Source organism: Prunus mume, linkage group LG1 (genome assembly GCF_029339155.1).
Source record: "Prunus mume cultivar Tortuosa linkage group LG1, ASM2933915v1, whole genome shotgun sequence".
In the NCBI taxonomy this organism is placed as follows: domain Eukaryota; kingdom Viridiplantae; phylum Streptophyta; class Magnoliopsida; order Rosales; family Rosaceae; genus Prunus; species Prunus mume.
In genome coordinates, this window is record NC_142698.1 from 9104893 (window position 1) to 9123185 (window position 18293).

General features: G+C 39.9%; 3 protein-coding genes and 1 pseudogene across 6 annotated transcripts; 1 reads left to right on the forward strand and 3 right to left on the reverse strand.

The window, feature by feature from the left end:
• Positions 1–7195: 7195 nt before the first annotated feature.
• Positions 7196–7636, forward strand: LOC148920954 (secreted RxLR effector protein 161 pseudogene; annotated as a pseudogene).
• A 1327-nt stretch (positions 7637–8963) lies between these two features.
• Positions 8964–12705, reverse strand: LOC103333952 (Myosin heavy chain-related protein). 3 transcript variants are annotated; one of them, XM_008236865.3, is made up of 2 exons: positions 12567–12705; positions 8964–12043 (listed from the first exon to the last, which is right to left on the reverse strand). In XM_008236865.3, exon 2 carries the CDS (start codon positions 12023–12025, stop codon positions 9197–9199), a length of 2829 nt encoding a protein of 942 aa, XP_008235087.2. In that variant the 5' UTR covers positions 12026–12043; positions 12567–12705; the 3' UTR covers positions 8964–9196. The 3 variants fall into 3 exon arrangements, with proteins under 3 accessions (XP_008235087.2, XP_016646838.2, XP_016646837.2); XM_016791352.2 differs by having other exon boundaries at positions 8964–12049; XM_016791351.2 differs by lacking the exon at positions 12567–12705 and adding an exon at positions 12264–12552.
• Positions 12706–12783: 78 nt separating this feature from the next.
• LOC103333958 (pentatricopeptide repeat-containing protein At5g56310-like) lies at positions 12784–16067 on the reverse strand. 2 transcript variants are annotated; one of them, XR_016123416.1, is made up of 3 exons: positions 14442–16067; positions 13121–14158; positions 12784–12916 (listed from the first exon to the last, which is right to left on the reverse strand). XR_016123416.1 is itself a non-coding variant. In XM_008236870.3 (2 exons), exons 1-2 carry the CDS (start codon positions 15226–15228, stop codon positions 13200–13202), a joined length of 1746 nt encoding a protein of 581 aa, XP_008235092.2. In that variant the 5' UTR covers positions 15229–16067; the 3' UTR covers positions 13052–13199. The 2 variants fall into 2 exon arrangements, 1 of the variants encoding a protein (XP_008235092.2); XM_008236870.3 differs by lacking the exon at positions 12784–12916 and having other exon boundaries at positions 13052–14158.
• Positions 15727–17457, reverse strand: LOC103333969 (histone H3.3). The gene is made up of 5 exons (XM_008236882.3): positions 17365–17457; positions 16698–16769; positions 16522–16598; positions 16336–16426; positions 15727–16251 (listed from the first exon to the last, which is right to left on the reverse strand). Exons 2-5 carry the CDS (start codon positions 16767–16769, stop codon positions 16081–16083), a joined length of 411 nt encoding a protein of 136 aa, XP_008235104.1. The 5' UTR covers positions 17365–17457; the 3' UTR covers positions 15727–16080.
• Between the last annotated feature and the right edge of the window lie 836 nt (positions 17458–18293).

An 18293-nucleotide genomic window follows, 5' to 3' on the forward strand; every position in this document is an offset into this window, starting at 1 on the left:
ATCTCCAAATTCAGTCCAATCAATAGGACTATAGGGGCAAAAGCTGCAGTGTATATTCGAGAGTATAGCACCTACTATTTTATACCGTAAATGGTGTGTTCTTTGCAGATTTCTAATGCTCTTTACAGAAGCGAACGATTGCACGTACTATTAATTTTATCTTCATAGCTTTATAGCTTGTTCATATCGTGTACTATTTTAATACTAGTAGGATTGCTATAGCTCTTTGTTTAATCTGTTTTACACTCAATGAGCAACCATCAGTGTTGTTTATGAATTCTACTTCTGCTCTTGAGTTGTGTTCCACTAGGGTGAGTGTGAAGCCCTCATTTATGCTTACAAGAATCCCAGACATACCCAATTGATAGATCCAATAGTAAATTTTTCTTTTCTTTGCCTAATGCTAAAGCTGATTATGAAGGTTACTTTTATTAACTATAATTTCTATAATTTTTCCCTATATCTTAAATATGTATTTAAATAGTGAACCATGTACTTCACATAAGCTCAAAGTTTTTCTCTACATTGATGGTATTTTTTGGAAGCCTTACATTGGTAGTTCTTACGTTTATTCGATCACACAAATCTATATATGGTTATCATAAATTAAAAGTAAGTCTATTATGATCAACTTAACATGCAAAACTTATTTTTTTGGAAGCCTTACATTGGTAGTTCTTGTTAAAATGTAAACTGCCTAGCTAATTTCTGAATAGTTAGTAATCACTTAGTCAGTTTATATTTAGTCCATTTAAGTTGTCTGTTAGCTGAGCACCTTGAGCTCATATGCCAAGTGTAAGGCTTAGGATTGTCTCTCTTATTTCAACGGTTCTAAAGCTTTGTAATGCCATGTGTCATATTCACATTGGCTTTACCTTCACAACCCGAGGCGAATCCTTCACATTGGCTTTGTAATTGCAGATGTATGACAGGACCCGCCCCGAATTTCTCAAAACCCGAGGCGAATCCTGTGGAATTCCTGACATCACCCTGATGTCGGGCCCACTTCTAAAACTATATCCTCTTTTCCCAAAAAGGAATAAGGGCATGAGACTTTCTGCCATAAATTCAACAAAGTCTCCCCTGTAAATTGAACATTTCCCAGAAATTCCAACCTGCATAAAACACATTTAACATCCCAACTGGCAGCTTGCACAATGTAACAACATGCAATTCACATAAACGGCCTCTGGCCTTCCGATAATTCGAAGCGAACAACCCAGCACGCTATCAAGTCAATTAATACCTTTAACCAGGCAAGTAATAAATTCACTCTCACTTAAGAATGCCAAAAGCAATCTGTAACATCTAACTTTCCAAACTATCCAATATACGAGGTTTTAACCTCCAAACGCAAACACAAATAGTTTAAGGTCTCGGCCAAAATCATACAACAATCCAAACGGGTTTTACCCCTAATGCGACCACAACATACTAAAATCACCCTCCCGTAGTCAAAACGGGAGTATGAACAATTATCAAATCACACCTCGGTTTTATCCGAGTTTCAGGACCAAAGACAAGGTCCGTACCATTCTCAATAAAACAAATAAGTAAAGTTCAACCCGTGGCAGCACCAAGGCGCTACCATAGGCTGCCTACATACCCTCACTAAGGAATCAAGCCACACGTAGTTCTTTTCTAAAATGATTTTACTTTAAATCACAATTCACCAATCACAATCTCACATATCTCCCCATACGCCGGATCTACAAACCCCACGTATGGGGTCTGTCAACACGCCGGCTACTCCTACGACACGTGCGACTTCAACACAATATCGCATATCTCCTCATACGCCGGATACATCAACGCCACGTATGGGGTCTGTCAACACGCCGGCTACTCCTACGACACATGCGACCTCAACACAATATCACATCTCCCCATACGCCGGATATACCAACGCCACGTATGGGGTTTGTCAACACACTGGCTACTCTTACGACACGTGCGACCTCAACACAATATCACATATCTCCCCATACGCCGGATATACCAACGTCACGTATGGGGTCTATCAACACGCTGGCTACTCCTACGACACTGCGACCTCAAAATCACATATCTCCCCATACGCCGGATATATCAACGCCACGTATGGGGTCTGTCCCTATAACATAACATCCGGTAATTCCCTAATTAAAGGCAATAAATTAATATCCTAAATCCACATAACTCCACAACGCTCAAGACCTGTCACTAGGGGAATTATAATCTTCCTAGGAAGGTAACACAACCTAGGAAGTCTCACGGTCAACCCAAGGCCAAACTACCCAACCTAGGTCAAACGACCCATAGGGTCCATGACCTCCAAATTCTGATCTGAAAGTTCCTATAGGTTTTACAAGGTCTAGGACACATGTCCTGCAAGTTTGGTCCAGATCGGATGGTCGGATCACTCACGATCGCACGATCGGACGGTTACTATAATCCTAGCCCTAGGGTTGGCATTTCTGGAGTATCCGGGACTCCGTTTTACGATCCGTCGAATCCTACAAGATTCTAAGGATGTCCAAGTTAACATATATTAAATGAGAGTCAATCCAACGGTCTAAACCTAACGAACCTGGATAACGCGTAATAGACAATATCCGTTCGAGACTCAAACGGTATCCAAATTGACATATGAGCACACCTACGTGCTCGTGAGGACTAGGAGATCACTTTAGGACCCAAAGCCAGTCCATTTTCCTGGCCCACACTCCACCACACGGGCCGGCAACGCGTGGGTGCCTTGAGTAATTTCCGACGGCTAGAAAAAACTCCAAATTGCCGGCCAAGCTTCCTAACCTAAGTGTACAACCCCATTTGGAGTCACTTTTATTCTTGGACATACCCCGAAAACAGACCAGAAGTGGCCGGAATCGCAATCCCAAAACCAGCTGAATTTCAATTCGTAAATCGAAACATCAACACTCAAAATTAACGAAATCTTACCCAACCATCAGCTAGATCATGAAGAATGGATTAATTTCTATACCTTGATCGCCAAAAATGGCGACCGGAGGAGAGAGATCGGAGCCGGCAAACTTCGAGCGAAAACCGCCCGAAAATCACCTTTTTCCAACGGTGGAGCGGCGGCGATGTCGAGGAAGGGCCAGTCATGATGCCGAGTGAGCCGGTCCTTTGGCACCGTTCGGCCGGTGGTCGGATTTTTGAAGAGAGAGAGAGAGAGAGCACGTGCGGAAGAGAAAGAGAAAGAGAGACGCGATGGCTTTTCTGACTTCTATCAAACCCTTTTCGCAATATTTACGATTGTGCCACTAATGATGTTTTGCTCATAACTTCTTCGTTACAAATTCGATTTGATCCCACTACGTGTCTACGGACTCATCTCAGTACAACCTACATAACCATACTACTTGTTGTCCCAAAATCCTTTCGGACAAGAAAATGACCAAATTACCTCTACCCCAAGGGTAAATTCATAATTTAAATTAAATAATTTAAATGGGTAATTAAATTTGGGGTCGGGTTGTTACAATGAAAGAACACATTTTGGGTATGAATGAAGTTTCTCTGTTGCAACGGTTTTGCAGAGGAGTAGTGATCATAACCATTTTTTTCTTCTTGCTCAAGCTCTCTCTCAGTCTTTTGCTCTCTAGCTCCCTTGACCATCCAAATCTCAACATGGTATCAGCAGCGAAGGTTGGATCTGGATAGTGGGCGTTAAGTGTGTGGTGAGCTTGGAAATCCGACGAGAAATTTCCGACTCAGTTCATTGATTCTGGTCTCAAATGGCTAGGTCAGGTGGGAGTAATCTCAGAGCTCCAATATTCAATGGGGACAACTATGAGTTTTGGAAGATTCGAATGAGAACGATTTTCAAATCTCATGGAATTTGGGATTTAGTTGAAAAGGGGTTTCAAATTCCAGATTCAAAGGGGAAGAAGGTGGATGATGCTGGGTCATTGGATTCTGAGAATGAAGCTATGTTAATGAAGGATGCTAAGGCACTTGGGATTATCCAAGAGGCTGTCTCAGAAGACATTTTCCCTAGGATTTCGAATGAAGAAACCTCAAAGGGTGCATGGGATATTTTACTTCAGGAATTTCATGGTGATAAGCAGGTCAGATCCATCAAATTGCAGGGTTTGCGTCGTGATTTTGAGTACACAAGGATGAGGGATGATAAGACCTTGTCTGGATACCTCACTCTCCTACTTGAGCTTGTGAATCAGATGAAGGGATATGAGGAAGACCTATCCAAAGGAAGGTTAGTTCAAAAACTACTTATAAGCCTGACTAAGGAGTTTGATCATGTCTGTTATGTAATTGAACAAACTAAGGATATTGAAACGATTGAGGTATAAGAGGTGATTGCTGCATTGAGGGGTTTTGCTCAGGGCCTTGATAACATGCTGAGAGCACCACTGAGAAAGCTTTCAGTAGCATGAGCATAAATCAAAAAAGATCTCAGTCAAATTCTGGTTTTGGTAATAATAAATCAAAGAAGAGCTGGAAATCGAAGGGTAAGAAATGGGATTCAAAACCTCAAAATAGTGGCAACCAAGGAAGAAAGCATGAACAAGGGGAAAAATCAGATCAAGCAAAAGGGAAATGCAAGCACTGTGATAAGCTTCACTATGAAGAATGCTGGTTTAAAGGAAAGCCAAAGTGCTATGGGTGCAATTGTTTTGGGCATCTCATTAAAGACTGTGAACAATCAAATAAGACTGAGAGACTTGCAAACTTGGCTAGTAAGATAACAGAACCTGCTACTATATTTTATGCTTGTCATTCAGCTACTATTAGAAGAAATATGAATGTTTGGTATGTGGATAGTGCTTGAGTAATCATATGACTGCTCATGAGTCTTTACTTATTGATATAGATAGAAATGTGAACTGTAAAGTTAAGATGGGTACTGGTGATTTAGTACAATCAATAAGCAAAGGTACTTTAGCTATAGATGTGCAAGGTGTTACTAGATACATTAGAGAAGTTATGATTGTACCTGGTTTGGATGAGAATCTATTGAGCGTAGGACAGATGATAAAACAGGGGCATTGGTTGGTGTTTAGTGATAATAAGGTTGACATTTATGAAGATAAGCAGTTGAAAGAGCTGATTGCAAGAGTTCAAATGCAAGGGAACATATGTTTTCCCTTAGATCTCAAATATGTCAATCCTCCTATGGCAAATAGAGCAACATTTGGAGAACCATCTTGGCTGTGGCACAGAAGATTTGGGCATCTAAACTATATTAGCTTGAGGCTCTTACAAGAGAAAGACATGGTTCAGGGTCTACCTAAGCTACAAGAACCTGAGAAGATTTGCTCGGGTTGTGCTATAGGCAAGAGTCACAGAAGTTCATTTGATAAGGAAAAAGCTTTGAGAGCCTCACAACCACTAGAACTGATTCACTCAGATATCGGTCGTCCAATGCAGACTATCACTCTTGGAGGGAATAAATACTTTCTCGCCTTCATTGATGAGTGAGCTGCAAAGTGGTTATCAAATAAAGAAGCTAAGAAGTGATAGAGGTAGAGAATATACATCATTGGAATTTTCAAAGTTTTGTGAAAAGATGGGATTAGAAAGGCAACTGACTATAGCCTACTCTCCACAACAGAATGGAGTTGCAGAGAGAAAGAATCGTATTGATGGAAATGGCAAGAACAATGATGCATGAGAAGAAAATTCCTTTGAAATTTTGGGCAGAAGCGGTCAATATAGCTATATACCTGCAAAATAGAAGTCTAACAAGTGCTCTGGATAATACAACTCCATTCGAAAAGTTCAGTGGGAGAAAACCAGGTGTCAAACACTTGAGAATATTTGGTTCACTGTGCTATATCCATATTCCTTCTCAGAAAAGACACAAGCTAGAGGAAACTGGAATGAATGGAATATTTCTTGGATATGGGATTTGTGAGAAAGGGTATAGAGTCTTTAACCTAGAAACTAAAAAGATTGAACTCTCAAGGAGCATTATCTTTGATGAGAAAGCAATGTGGAATTGGGAGTTGAATGAAGAAGTACAAGTGACTATTCCATGGCATGAAGAAGAATGTTCAAGAATATCATAAATTGATTCATATTCTAATGAATCGCTTCAGTCAGTTCAATCTCGTCAGAGATCACAAGTGGTTAAAGATCTGCAAACTACTATGGAGTCAGCTACACATGATTCATCAATTTCAATCTCTGAAACTTTTGATCATACTCCACAAAAATGGAAGAACTTAAGTGAGGTCTATGCTCAATGTAAACTGAGCGTTATTGAACCAGAAAGTTACAATGAAGCAACCAAAGATGAAGGTTGGAACAAGGCTGAAAAGATATCAATGATAGAGAAGAATTCCACTTGGGAATTGGTTGACAGACCAGGCAGCAATCCAATTGTATGAGTGAAGTGGATATATAAAACTAAACTAAACCTTGATGACTCCATTCAAAAACACAAGGCAAGACTTGTAGCCAAGGGTTACACACAAAAACCAGGGATTGATTTCAATGAAACCTTTGCTCCAGTAGCAAGGTTAGACACTATTAGAACTCTCATTGCACTAGCTGCACAGAAAGGCTGGAAATTGTGGCAATTGGATGTCAAATCAGCTTTCTTAAATGGTGTCCTTGAAGAGGAAGTCTATGTGGATCAACTTGAAGGCTTTGTGATTAAAGGAGCTGAGGATAAAGTGTACAGATTAAGAAAAGCCCTCTATGGACTAAAGCAGGCTCCAAGGGCCTGGTACAGTGAAATCGACATTTACTTATATCAGTGTGGTTTTCACAGAAGTCCAAGTGAAGCAACTCTCTATGTGAGAACCAAGGAAGGTGTGGGAACATTAATCGTATCAATCTATGTAGATGACATAGTATATACTAGAAGCAGTGATGAAATGGTGAAAGAATTCAAGGCTGAGATGATGTGCAAGTATGAAATGTCTGACTTGGGTTTACTCCATTATTTTCTTGGTATTGGAGTAACACAAACTGAAGGGAACATTTTCATCCATCAAAAGAAGTATGCACTCACTCTCCTAGATAAGTTTGGACTCAAGGATTGCAAATCAGTGAGCACTCCATTAGTTGCCACTGATAAATAGCAAAGAGATGATGGAAGTGAAGCAGCAGATGAAAGCTTGTACAGAAAAATTGTAGGAAGCTTGCTATATCTAACTACAACCAGACCTGAAATCATGTTTCAGTTAGCCTGCTTGCAAGATTCATGCACAATCCTTCTAAGATGCACTATGGGGCAGCCAAAAGAGTTCTAAGGTACATACAAGGCACAATTGATTATGGAATTGAGTATGTGATTGCAAAGTCTACACTTTTATTAGGATATTGTGACAGTGACTGGAGTGGATCTGTGGAAGATATGAAAACCACTTCCGGATATGCATTTTCATTTGGAAGTGATGCATTTTCGTGGGCATCAGTCAAACAACATAGTGTGGCCCTTTCAACAGCAGAAGCAAAGTATGTGAGTGCAACAGAAGCTACATCACAAGCCATTTGGCTCAGGTTTGTTCTTGAAGATTTTGGGGAAGAACAGACTGCTGCAACAACTGTGTTATGTGACAACACTTCAACAATAGCAATGGCTAAAAATCCAGTATTTCATCAAAGGAGCAAGCACATTAAGAGGAAGTTCCATTTTATTAGAGAAGCAATCCAAGAATGAGTGATTGAACCGCTCTACTGCAAAGGAGAAGAGCAAATTGCTGACATTTTCACCAAGGCACTTCCCAAAGACAAGTTCAGCTATTTGAGGAGTATGCTTGGAGTGAAATCAGCTTGCACTTTAGAAGGGAGTGTTAAAATGTAAACTGCCTAGCTAATTTCTGATTAGTTAGTAATCACTTAGTCAGTTTATATTTAGTCCATTTAAGTCGTGTGTTAGCTGAGCGCCTTGAGCTCATATGTCACATTTTAGCGGTTCTAAAGCTTTGTAATGCCATGTGTCATATTCACATTGGCTTAACCTTCACAATGGTTAGATTGTAATTGCTGATGTAAGAACACATTTTGGGTATGAATGAAGTTTCTCTGCTGCAACGGTTTTGCAGAGGAGTAGTGGTCATAACCATTTTTTTCTTCTTGCTCAAGCTCTCTCTCAGTCTTAAGCTCTCTAGCTCCCTTGACAATTCAAATCTCAACAGTTCTTACGTTTATTCGATCACACAAATCTATATATGGTTATCCTAAATTAAAAGTAAGTCTATTATGATCAACTTAACATGCAAAACTTATTGACGATCACATGTAAAGTGTAAAAAATATTGCATAATTTACAAGTGGGTTAGGCCAGTTTGACCACGGCAATGAATCCATTTCCTAAAATTCAAATCCGAATCTTCCTCTCCATAAATTAGATTAATTTAGACTCTAGTTTGTATAATTGCACGTAATTGTCAGGACATCATTCATCTCATTTTAAGTTACTGTTAAATAATGCTCTTCTAATTACAGAGTCATAATATAATAACAGTAAACTGAAATTAACTATTATTTTAAATAAAAAAATCCTCACGTGTTTTTCTCCAATTACCCTTTATTCCAAATTTTCTCTTTTTTCTCTCAATTTCCCCAGCAATGACGGGGTTACATGCATAGCGTACCGCAGTGAACCTATTTCCTAAAATCCCCCGCGTCTGCAAGAGCTTAAAGTTAGAAGAGATAAATTTTACAAAAATATAAAGGAGTTTATGATGAATTTTTTAGAGTGTCAACAACATTTCCGGTCTTAAAATTGCATTTATATATAATAAAAATTGATGTTTTGTGTTTGCAGATCGGAAAACCTATTTTAACAAATTAAACAACATCAAAATCTTAATTTTTGTTTATCCAAAAAGTGGCCTATGTTTACCGGTGAAATAAACAATGCCAAGTTTAAATAAACCTGCAAAACATGCATTGTTAACTTTTTTTCTTCTTGAGAATAAGATAACCATCGTTAGATAGAATACGGAGGAGTTGCAGATGAGATATATTTACAAACTGAACACTTGTTTTCATAGAAGTATGCTGATGATGGATATGTACATAGAATGATGAAAAGTAGAAGACATATGTTGTCTAATAATGGACTGTTCTAAATAAGTGTTGTTTCTTTTTACATCTTTGGATCATATTCTTTGATGCACTCTGACATACAAACTAGATGAAATATGTGACAGAAAGAATCAGATTAAACTACTTGGTATCAAAACTCGAAGAGTATCACCAAAATGCAGCTTGTCTATTCCGGGGAAGCTTCCCTTTTCGTCGGCGATGTTTCCTCTTTGGCATCCTGTGATGGTGATGGTTCCTTTTTGGTATCTGGTGATGGTGATGGTTCCTTTTTGGTATAAGTAGTACTTCTCTTTATAAGATCTCCAAATCTTCGCAGCAACGCTTTCTTCTTCCTTGAGTTTTCAGCTTGAGTCCCATCTAGATGATCATAATCATCTGAATGGAGTGTTTCTCCATCATCTGTGAATGTAAAAGAAGAATTTCTCCGGTGATGCGTAGCTGAGCCTGGCGAATCTACCTCGAATATCGAGCCTTTGAGAGCCTCATCTATTTCAATCTCATGATCATCATCATCAACTTCCTCGTGCATGTTTGAAATTTTGAGCTCCTTGAGATTGAAACTGAAAACTTTGCCAAATAAGCCTCCATTTTGAGATGCTGCAGCCTCCTTATCCTCCTTTGATGATGTTTTCTCTTTATCTTCCTTTTTGGCGTCCCCTGACAATGGTGGTTTCTCTTTACCAGCATCCTCCTTTTTTAACTCCTTCGGTGGTTTTTTCTCCTTGACCTCCTTCTTCACTTCCTTTGAAGATAGTTTCTCCTTAGCCTCCTTTTTCGACTCCTTATCCTTTGATGGTGTTTTCTCCTTCTCCTCTTTCTTGCCCTCCTTTTCCTTCGATGCTGTTTTCTCTTTCTCCTCTTTCTTACCATCCTTTTCCTTTGATGGCGATTTCTCTTTCTCCTCCTTCTTCGACGATTCAATGAGCAACCACTTTAACTCCTTAATGTTTTCATGAGCTGCAATTTCATTTACCCTATAATTTTCGTTTTCACAGGCAAGGAAATTCAAGGCATCCTCCTTTTCAGTCAGGGTATCTTTCAGCTGAGAATTTTCGGCTTGAGCAATGGCTGTAGCTCCTTTTGCAACATTTGCTTCATTTAAGGCCTGTTTAAGTATGTCTCGCAACTTGCTATTTTCTTCCTTTGATACCATGGCCCTGTTATCCGTCTCCAGAAGCAACTCATGCAATCTAAAGTTCTCTTGCTGTGCAGCATATCTATCTTCTTCAGCTCTTCTAATGCAATCAACAAAACCAGTTTCTTTCCCGCTCCATGCCAAAACTGACTCCTCGTGTTCTATTTTCAACCTGGCAGCAGTATTTTTGTACCTCTCAGCTTCTTTCTTTGCTTCATCCAATAGTGCTTTATAACTTTCCTCACTGCTCTTTAACATCGAATTCAAGCATTCTTCTTGTGATCTTGAGTGCTCTAACTCTGCTTGGGTCACGCAGAGTTTATCTTTCAACTGGTTGGCTTCTGTTGCAACTTCTTTCAGTGCAAAAGCCAAGTCATCCATTGCCTTCTTTCCGTTTTCTTCAGCTTCCGCTGTCAACTTCAGTTCACGTTTAAGCACTCCCATCTCCTCAAGTAATTTCTGAGCCTTGGATGAAGCAAGTTGCTCCTTCTTTAGGGCATCAACCAGACTCTCCTTTGTTAGCTGAATCTCAGACTTTAGACTCTCTAATTCCTCCTTCTTGGAAAGATTATTTTCGAGGTGATCATGATAATGAGACGTACTACGCTCTTGACTATGTTGAGCAGATTCATCTTCCCCTTTCTCCAATTTGTTTTGAATCGAAGCAATCTCGAACTTTGCCTCTTCAAGCAAAACCTTGGTTTGTTCAAGTTGGTTTGTCTGGGTGATCAATGAATCAAGAATTCTAGCTTCTGATTGCTTTCTCTTCTCTATTTCCATCTCCAACTCCCGGATTCTCTCGTCACTTTCGGACAATAAAGCCTTCGTGTCAGCCTCAGAGGTTTCCACACTCTCTGCCAGTTTGAGCTCCAATTCCCGAATTATTCCTTCCCCTTCGGACAATAAAGCTTTGGTGTGAGCGTCAGAGGTTTTCACATTCTCTGCCAGTTCATGCTCCAATTCCTGAATTCTTCCTTCACTCTCAGACAATAAAGTCTTTGTGTGAGCCTCTGCCTCAGAGGACTTCATAACCTCTGCCAGTTTGAGCTCCAATTCCTGAATTCTTACTTCCCTTTCAGACAATAAAGCCTTGGTGTGAGCCTCTGAGGTTTCCACCTTCTCTGCCAGTTTGAGCTCCAATTCCTGAATTCTTCCTTCCCTTTCAGACAATAAAGCCTTGGTGCGAGCCTCTGAGGTTTCCACCTTCTCTGCCAGTTTGAGCTCCAATTCCTGAATTCTTCCTTCCCTTTCAGACAATGAAGCCTTGGTGTGAGGCTCGGAGGTTTCCACCTTCTCTGCCAGTTTGAGCTCCAAATCCCGAACTTTTTTTTCGCTTGCAAACAACAAAGCCTTTGTGTGAGCCTCTGCCTCAGAGGACTTCAAATTCTCTGCCAGTTTGACCTCCAATTCCCGAATTCTTTTTTTACTTTCAGCTAACAAGGCCTTTGTCTGAGCCTCGGAGGTTTTTGCATTATCTGCTTTGAGCTCCAATTCACGAATTCGTTCTGCGCCTTGAGACAGCAAAGTCTGTGTGTGAACCTCGGAGGTTTTCGCATTCTTTGCCAGTTTGAGCTCCACATCTTTGGCCTTTCCAAGTTCAAGTTTCAAAGACTCAATATTCTCCTCTTTACTCTTCAAATCTTGCCTTGCATCAGACAATAAATCCTTCACCAAATTCAATTCCGAATGCACCCCATCTCCCTCCTGAGTTGACAATTCTTCACTAAGCCTCATGTTGGCCTCATCTGCCACCTTTTTTATCTCTCTCGGTTCATCAACTGCTCGATCTCTTTGTAGCTCCATTGTCTGCAGTTGCTCCTTCAGCTCCTCTTCAGGTTGCTCCATTATTTGTTGCTGCATCTCCGAAGCTCCAGCGATCTGTTTCTACCATGAACACACAAAACACCCATCACCAAACAAATTAAAATCCAATGCAAAAAAACCATCAAAGAAAAATATAAAAAATTGGCATGGTCAATCCAATCCCTTAGAATCCTTTAAAACAGTTATGAAGATGGATATTGACTTTGAAAAAAGTTCCATACGAATAAAAACCCTGTTCTCAATCAAAGCAAAAACTATGAAACGGGATCAATACCACATGCAAATTTGTAGCTTAGAGGGCTTTCTTGAGGACTTCAATGCAGAGCAGAGATGGTCTTGAATTTCATATGACCAAAGAAAGCTTCTTTGGTTGAATTTCAAAGATCCAGATCAGAAAACTAGTAATATTTCACAGATTGAACGTCAAAGGCAAGAATTAACGAATTAAGGAAGTTGAGAAAAGCAATGAAACAGTAACCCAACAACGTTAAAAGCCTAATGAATGAGATTAACACAAAAGAAAGATATAATTAATACAGAAAAAAGCATTGGAATTTTCAAGGAAAAAGAAAAGTACCTTAGCCTCGGTCTGGAGGTGCCATGTTTGATTATGGTGAAGAACGTTGTTGGGACAGGGGATTTTCTATTTTGGGAAAGTCACTAAAATGATTTTGGTGGAAAAGTCCGAGGTTGGCGGTTTTTCCACTGAAGGGAACCTATTTGGCGGGTGTTGGAAGGAAGCAATCTAATAAGTGGATTGATTGAATTTGACAAAATTGACATTCCACACATAATATTCCAAGTTTCCAACGGTCCAACCTATGACTGCCTCTGCCTCTGCCTCTGGTCGGCTGCCTGCCATAGTCGTTGGAGACTGTTGTGTTCAAATTTGCCAATCAACAACTCGGGCTTACACTGTTTTTGGGCCTGAAAATGAATTTACATTATTCACCTATCTTTGCAAGCTCCAAATTTAGCAAGGGCTGGCCTGTTCTTTCTTTTTTACTTTTTAACTTTTCGACATTTTTATATTTCTTCATCAATATCAGTACACCTGGTGGCAAAATTGAAGCATGCCAAAGCCTCAGGGCATTGAGCTTGCAGGACTTTCATTACAGAAGTTTAACATACATTTTACATGAAAGGTGGTGTTTGGGGGGCTGCTGTGGCTCTGCCCCTGGATAAAAACCAATGCATCCCATACCATAGGTCAGTAAGAACAGCTCCACGGAACACCGATCTCTGCAAAATCATCCACTGCCATGTGTAGACTGATCCTTTTGAGCATCAAATGAATCTTATCAATATCTGGATGAGATATATCCCCTCCCAGGAAAATGTGCACCTTATTTCCAATCTCTGTCCAGCTGTGCGCATGTTGCTTCTTAACTCCATGCTCTTTCATCAGAGTTCTCAATCTTGCAACATCTCTCCACTTTCCGGCAGTTGCGTATATATTAGACAACGAAACATAAGGCCCAGAACTATGAGGATTTAGATCTAATATTTTCTTGGCAGCTAGTTCCCCTATTTGCACGTTTACATAAACACTGCAAGATGCAAGAAGAGAACCCCATATCCGACAGTCTCCGTCAAATGGCATCTCTTGGATTATCTTGCAAGCCTTCTCTAACTGACCTGCTCGACCCAAAATATCAACCAAGCAAGCATAATGGTCCGATCTAGGGGCAATACCATAATTACTAACCATTGCCTCAAACAAATCAATGCTTTCATTCACCTTCCCCGCATGAGCACAAGCAGATAACAGACTAAGAAATGTTATACCATCTGGCTGAAAGCCAAGCAACCCCATCTGGTTGAAAAAGGCAAGAGCTCTCTCGTAGAGACCATGCTGTGTAAATGCAGCAACAATGGTGTTCCATGAGACAAGGTCTGGACTCTCAATTTGTTTGAACGCTAACTCAGAATCAAGGATTGCACCACATTTGCTGTACATGGTAATCAAAGCATTACATATGGATAAATTTGATTCATATCCATGTTTGATAATGAGTACGTGAGTTTGTCTCCCTTCTTTAAGTAATGCAAGACTAGAACAGGCGGTAAGAACCGAAACAAGGGTCCATTTATCTGGACGCAAACCAATCTTGAGCTTCTGTGAATGTAACTTCAAAGCTTCCTCTCCGCTGCCATTTTGTGTGTAGCCTGTAAACAGAAACAGGCATGTGAAGGGACTAGGGAAAGCTATCTCATGCTCAGAATATTGTCAAGCACTATAGTACCATCAACAAGATTTTGTTTGATTTACTAAGTTCTGCAAGCACAAACAAGTTTAGGTTTTGGAAAATTAGAAGCACAGAAGCAAAAATTCAGCCAATTTTGAAGTGTAACCTCGTCAAGTTGTCATTTATGTCATGAGCACAAGTTCAGTTACCCACTAAGCAGTTAAAGGTTTCTTTTATGGATGAGTGAATTGCAGTTGGCATACCTGTTATCATTGCATTCCAGGAGATATGATCCTTACACTGAATTTGATCAAATAAAGTTCTCGCCTCCTCCATCTTCCCCTCCTTAGAGTACCCTGTGACCATAGCGGTCATTGCAATCACATTTTTCTCTGGCATCTGCTCGTACAATTCCCTTGCTTCATCAAACTTCCCATTCTCCACATACCCACTGATCAGCACGGTCCAAGAAACGGCATTCTTATTGGGCATGCAATCAAAAAGTGCTCTTGCCCGCTCTAGGTCTCCTTTCTTTGCATACCCATCAATCATTGCCGTATAAGAAATAACATTCCTCCTCGGCATCTCTTCAAAAAGCCTACTAGCTTCCTCCAGCCGATCATATTTCACATAACCTGATATCATAGCATTCCAAGAAGCAATATTTCTCTCCGGCATCGACCGAAAGTACCTAAAAGCCTCATCAACCATCTCATTTTCGAAACACCCGGCTATCATGGAATTCCAGGACACCACATTCCTAGTAGGCATCAATTCGAACAGTCTCTTTGATTCTCCAAAATACCCATTTTTCCGGTACCCAGTAACGATAGCATTCCATGTAACAACGTCTTTCGTGGGCATTTCATCAAACAATTGGCGGGCGGCTTCAATCTTACCCGCTCTTGATAAGGCACCAATCTTGACGTTGCAAACATATACATCTTGGGTTGAGAAAAGCTTAAACTGTGGAGAAAGCAAGCAGCGGAAAATGTAACAAGCACCTGAAATGAGATTGGCAGGGACCGGAGTTCGAAGAATAAGTCGCATTATTAGCCCAAATATATATCAACATCATTACTTGTAGGCTCTACTCTAGATTTATGCTCATTTTCTCTTTCTGGGACTTACCAGGCCTAAGCAAACCCCAGCATATTCTCGTCTAGTGCTACGGAGTAACTAAAAGCCTCCACTGGTCTAAACTACAACAAAAGACGATGGCAGACAAACCATCACTTGTCCACTGCTGCGGGCATCTGGCCTTTTTGGGTCTCTGTACTGAGTTTTCACAAATATTATGTTGCTTTTAAACCATATTCAATATAAGGCTGTATTTATAGAAGAAAACGAACAAATCTCTTATAACCCTAAAACCAACATCAGAGAACACAACACACAGACCGAGACATTAACGGGGAAAGAAGCTCAAGACGCATTTGTTGTTTCAATGGCTATTGACAGAGTTGAACGCGGATACCAGATAACGTATCACATTCATAAACAGCATCTTAACAATTTTAACGAATCATCAAATCATCCAGATCCACATAACAAATACAAACTTAGGACTAAATTAGATGAAATATTGTTCAATACCACATTAGTGAGGCTGCAGACAACCAAAATAACAGAAACACAATTAAGCGTGGACCAACAAATTGAAGGTTCCTCAATCTAAGAAACAAAACACCCAAAAGCACATCAATTCATAAGAGTGTTTGCCTATAAGGATATTCACTACAAGCTTGTACCTACCACCTATCTATCTGATCTGACTTAATAATAACAGTACCAAACAAAACACCTTCCTTCCTTTCCCAATTAAGCATTTTACAAATCAACCCCATCCATCTGCAGCCACCACACAAGCAACCCCTCATCTTCATTGCAGAGGCTGGTCATTTAAGCCCGTTCACCCCTGATCCTCCTAGCCAGCTGGATATCCTTCGGCATGATGGTAACACGCTTGGCATGTATGGCACAAAGGTTGGTGTCCTCAAACAGACCCACAAGGTAAGCCTCAGCTGCCTCCTGCAGTGCGAGCACCGCATGGCTCTGGAAACGCAGATCAGTCTGCAAAAACACACTGATCAACACAGCATTCATGAACAGATCATCAACAACAATCTGACATAATTTTGGAAACAATAAATATACCTTGAAGTCCTGGGCAATTTCACGAACAAGCCTCTGGAATGGCAACTTCCTGATCAGGAGCTCAGTACTCTTCTGGTACTTACGAATTTCACTGCACAAACATTCCAAATAAAACAGAATTTAGACCACAGCCTATGGCCATAAAGACCAAAACTTGGAAAACTGTAAAAGAGATCAATCACTCACCGAAGAGCAACAGTACCAGGGCGGTATCTGTGGGGCTTCTTGACTCCTCCAGTGGTTGGTGCAGACTTACGGGCAGCCTATAACACAGAAAGAAAAAAAAATTAACAACTGCAAACAACCTACGACACAATTTCAAGAAAAGAAATTAGACCACTGCAAAGTTTACAAGCACCAACCTTGGTAGCGAGCTGCTTCCTTGGAGCCTTTCCTCCAGTTGACTTACGAGCAGTTTGCTTTGTACGGGCCATCTGAACACATAACAGAAAAGAAAATTAACATTTGTTCTAGCACACAATTAAACCTTTTATTGGCAAAAATATAAGACAACAGGAAAAGAAGTATTTCTTTTAGAAAATAATTTCAGAAACGTTAACAACGATGTATATTGCCCAAATGATAGAAAAGTGAATATATAGAATCTGCATAAACCCAGTTCATAACATTCAGGTCTTTTCATAAACCCTAATTAAAAACTAAACTAAAATTCAGGAGCCCTAATTATTGACATCGAAATGTAATAACGACGCAAGATCATAAATCCTTACATGAAATACCATAAGCACCGGAAAATCCCAAATCTTTACAATGAAACACCCTAAACAACGGAAAACCCTAAATCTTCACATTGAAATACCATGAAAAATGGGAGAAATCCTTAAATCCCAACTATGAAATGGAAAAAGCAACGGAAAACCCTAATCAAAATTATTTGCCATTACACCACCAAAAACCCTAAATCAAGATCACAGACATAGGCAAGCTGAGTAGGAACGAAAAGCAAACCCTTATTTACCTTCAGAAATAAATAAATAAAACTTTTGAAAAATTAAACGAAAGTCATACCTCTGTGTTCTTCGCGCTCTGTCTCTCTTTACTCTGTCTCTCTCTCTCTAAAGATTTGAACGTACAAGAGGCTAAGGAATATATATAGCGTGTGACTCAAAACGGTCTGGGGGATCGGACGGATGAGATCCACTATCCGTGTGTTTTCTCTTTGTGGTATCTAACGGTGATGGAGGGGCTTAGTTGTGTTTTCTCAGTTTAAGTGCACGGTCGCGATGGGTTGTTGTGGTGGTGACGCGGATCGCTACGGACTAACACAGGCTTCCTATTGGCCGAGAAAAACAACACTTGGTTACAAATGGGAAACGGACCAAACGGAGGTTGCGTAATTGGGATGGTAAAACGTTATTACGGGAGAAATTTTTCATTTTTTTAAATCGTAATGCTATGTGAACTTTACTCTTGAGCGTGCAAACAATTTTATTTTTATTTTTTTCTAATCAGATCTGGATTCTTAACTAGGGGTGGTTGCAGTTTGGTAACCGCGAATTTTTGTCCAAATCGCAAATCGACCATTTTTGGCAGTTTACCGCAACAATTTTATTTTTATTTTTTCTAATCAGATCTGGATTCTTAACTAAGGGCGATTGCGATTCGGTAATCGCGAATTTTGCCCAAACCGCAAACCGACCGTTTTTGTGGCAAAAAGCGGTCGATTCCATCAGAATTAGCGGTTTAAAACTGCAAGTTTTTTTGTGTCATAAAAATCTAATCTTTCACATTTTATGCCTAATTTTGATGCTTCTTTTGAAGCTTTTTTATTTCAAACATACTTTAACCCAAAAATATAAATTCACAACCTCAACTTCTCAAACATATATAAATTCGCAACCTCCTCAACTTCCCAAGTATTCACAACCTAAAGAAGATTAAAGTTACAATTCCAAGCATTCCAATTAAAGTTAACTTCTCAAGCATTCCAATTACAA